At 53.9% G+C, this 1,892-nt stretch overlaps 1 protein-coding gene across 1 annotated transcript; it reads right to left on the reverse strand.

Moving 5' to 3' along the window:
• Positions 1-459: 459 nt before the first annotated feature.
• On the reverse strand, positions 460-1,398 carry LOC101516395 (olfactory receptor 10Q1-like). The gene has a single exon (XM_004598911.2). The coding sequence runs from the start codon at positions 1,396-1,398 to the stop codon at positions 460-462; it is 939 nt and encodes a 312-aa protein (XP_004598968.2).
• Positions 1,399-1,892: the final 494 nt, after the last annotated feature.

The raw sequence follows: 1,892 nt of genomic DNA on the forward strand, positions 1-1,892 counted from the left end.
TTCTGGGCTGGTCTGCCTCTCTACCGCTTCACTCTACCTGGTTTGAGTCTGGAAATGCTTTGTGTTTCTCTCCCTGCTGCCTCTCTGGCCAGAAAAGTGGCCAGTTCAAGTCTCTCTTTGGGTTGCCTCATGACCCTTGCACTTGCCGGTGCCCAAATCACATCTCCTGCAGTGCCCTAGAGATGGATGGGATTGCCCATCTGTGGGACATCCACAAATGCCCGGAGCTATCATGTCTAAGAAGACCTTAGCACTCAGTTCACTTTCCTGACCTCAGGAAAGGGGGCAGTGAGTTCAACATGGGTACAGAACCACGGAGAAACCCTCACAAATGAAGTGCCAGGCTAGCAGGTTTGCGGGCAGGAGGCAGAGTGCTTTCTTGAAAAGGAAGCCAAATGGGTCCTGGGGTCCTGGCCTGCCCTTCCAGCTTGCACCGGGCTAGTCCTCAACGGCCGTGCTTCAGTGTTTGTGGCTGCGCAGGAGTCTCCTGAGGGCACCCTTGACTTCCTTGTTCCTCAGACTATAGAGCATGGGGTAGAGCATGGGCGTCACATTGGTGTAGATTAAGGACACGATTTTGTCCTGCTTTGGGGTGTACCACGACTTGGGACGAATGTAGATGAAAATTGCACAGCCGTAGTGTAGAAGAGAGACCAGGAGGTGGCCAGCGCAGGTGGAGAAGGCTTTGCTCCTGCCCTCAGCTGAGTGGATTTTGAGAACGGCAGCAATAATGAATGCATAGGAGAGCAGGATCAGCAAGAAAGGAATCAAGAGGATGAGCATGCAGACAATGAACACCGCAACCTCATTGGCTTGTGTGTCTGAGCAGGCCAGGAAGAGCACAGCGGGGATGTCACAGAAGAAATGGTTGATCTCATGGGACTGACAGAAGGGCAGCAGGAATATCAGTGTGGTGAGGGTGAGGGAGAGGGCAAAACCGCTGATGCACGCCACAGCCAGCATCTGCAGGCAGAGGCTCCTGGTGATGATGAGGGTGTAGTGCAGGGGGTTGCAGATGGCCACAAATCGATCATAGGCCATCACGGCCAGCAGGAAGCATTCTGCGCCACCCAGGGCGATGAAAAGGTGCATCTGCAGTGCACAGCCCAGGAAGGGCATCCGCTGGCTCTGGGACAGGAAATTGGCCAGCATGTTGGGAACAATAACCAGGATATAGCAAATTTCAATGGCAGATAGGCTTCGAAGGAAGAAATACATGGGGGTCTGGAGGTAAGAGTCAAGGAGGGTGATGAGGACAATCGTGGCATGCCCCACCAGGGTCACAAGATGCATGATTAGGAAGAGTCCAAAAAAGAGCATCTGCAGTTCAGCCATTTCACCAAAGCCCAGGATGACAAACTCGGAGCTGAAGGTGTGGTTCTGGCGCAAGGGATCCATCCCGCGTTGTGCTCTGTGCAACTGCCGGCTCTTTGGAAAGCCCGCTAGTGCTGCAGGTCTCCCGGGCGTGAGAAACCGTGCAGTCCTTTGCATGGATAAGAGTGTTGCCAGCTCTCCAGGCCCTGTGGTCCTCTTTTCCACGCTTAGCCCTAGCACTCATTGTGTCAGGCACACAAATCCTGCTCCGTGTTTTGTGAGCACAAAGGGCCACTCCTGTGATGTCACTTTGCTACACCTGTGGAGCTGTCCCAAAGATGGAGCGACATGAGTGAATGCAAAACTTGCGATTGCTTTCCAGAGACCCCAAACCCAAGCTTTCTTCCCTGGCTGCTCTGTGTCTGGACAAGTTGCCAGGGCTGGAGAGAAGGGTTGAGCCTTTTGTGCTGCTTGGCTTCAGGTGGAGACTGGGCCTGCAGGGCCGTTGACTCTGCAGGAAGTGCCTGTACGATGAAGGGTTGGTCGGGTAATTTTACACAGCTTTGGCCTCATGCCAG

The sequence above is a fragment of the Ochotona princeps genome, chromosome X (genome assembly GCF_030435755.1).
Source record: "Ochotona princeps isolate mOchPri1 chromosome X, mOchPri1.hap1, whole genome shotgun sequence".
Classification (NCBI taxonomy): domain Eukaryota; kingdom Metazoa; phylum Chordata; class Mammalia; order Lagomorpha; family Ochotonidae; genus Ochotona; species Ochotona princeps.

What these genes read in the sequence shown, in the direction of transcription:
- LOC101516395 (XM_004598911.2), bottom strand. Translation starts at nt 1,398, where the DNA reads ATGGATCCCTTGCGCCAGAACCACACCTTCAGCTCCGAGTTTGTCATC.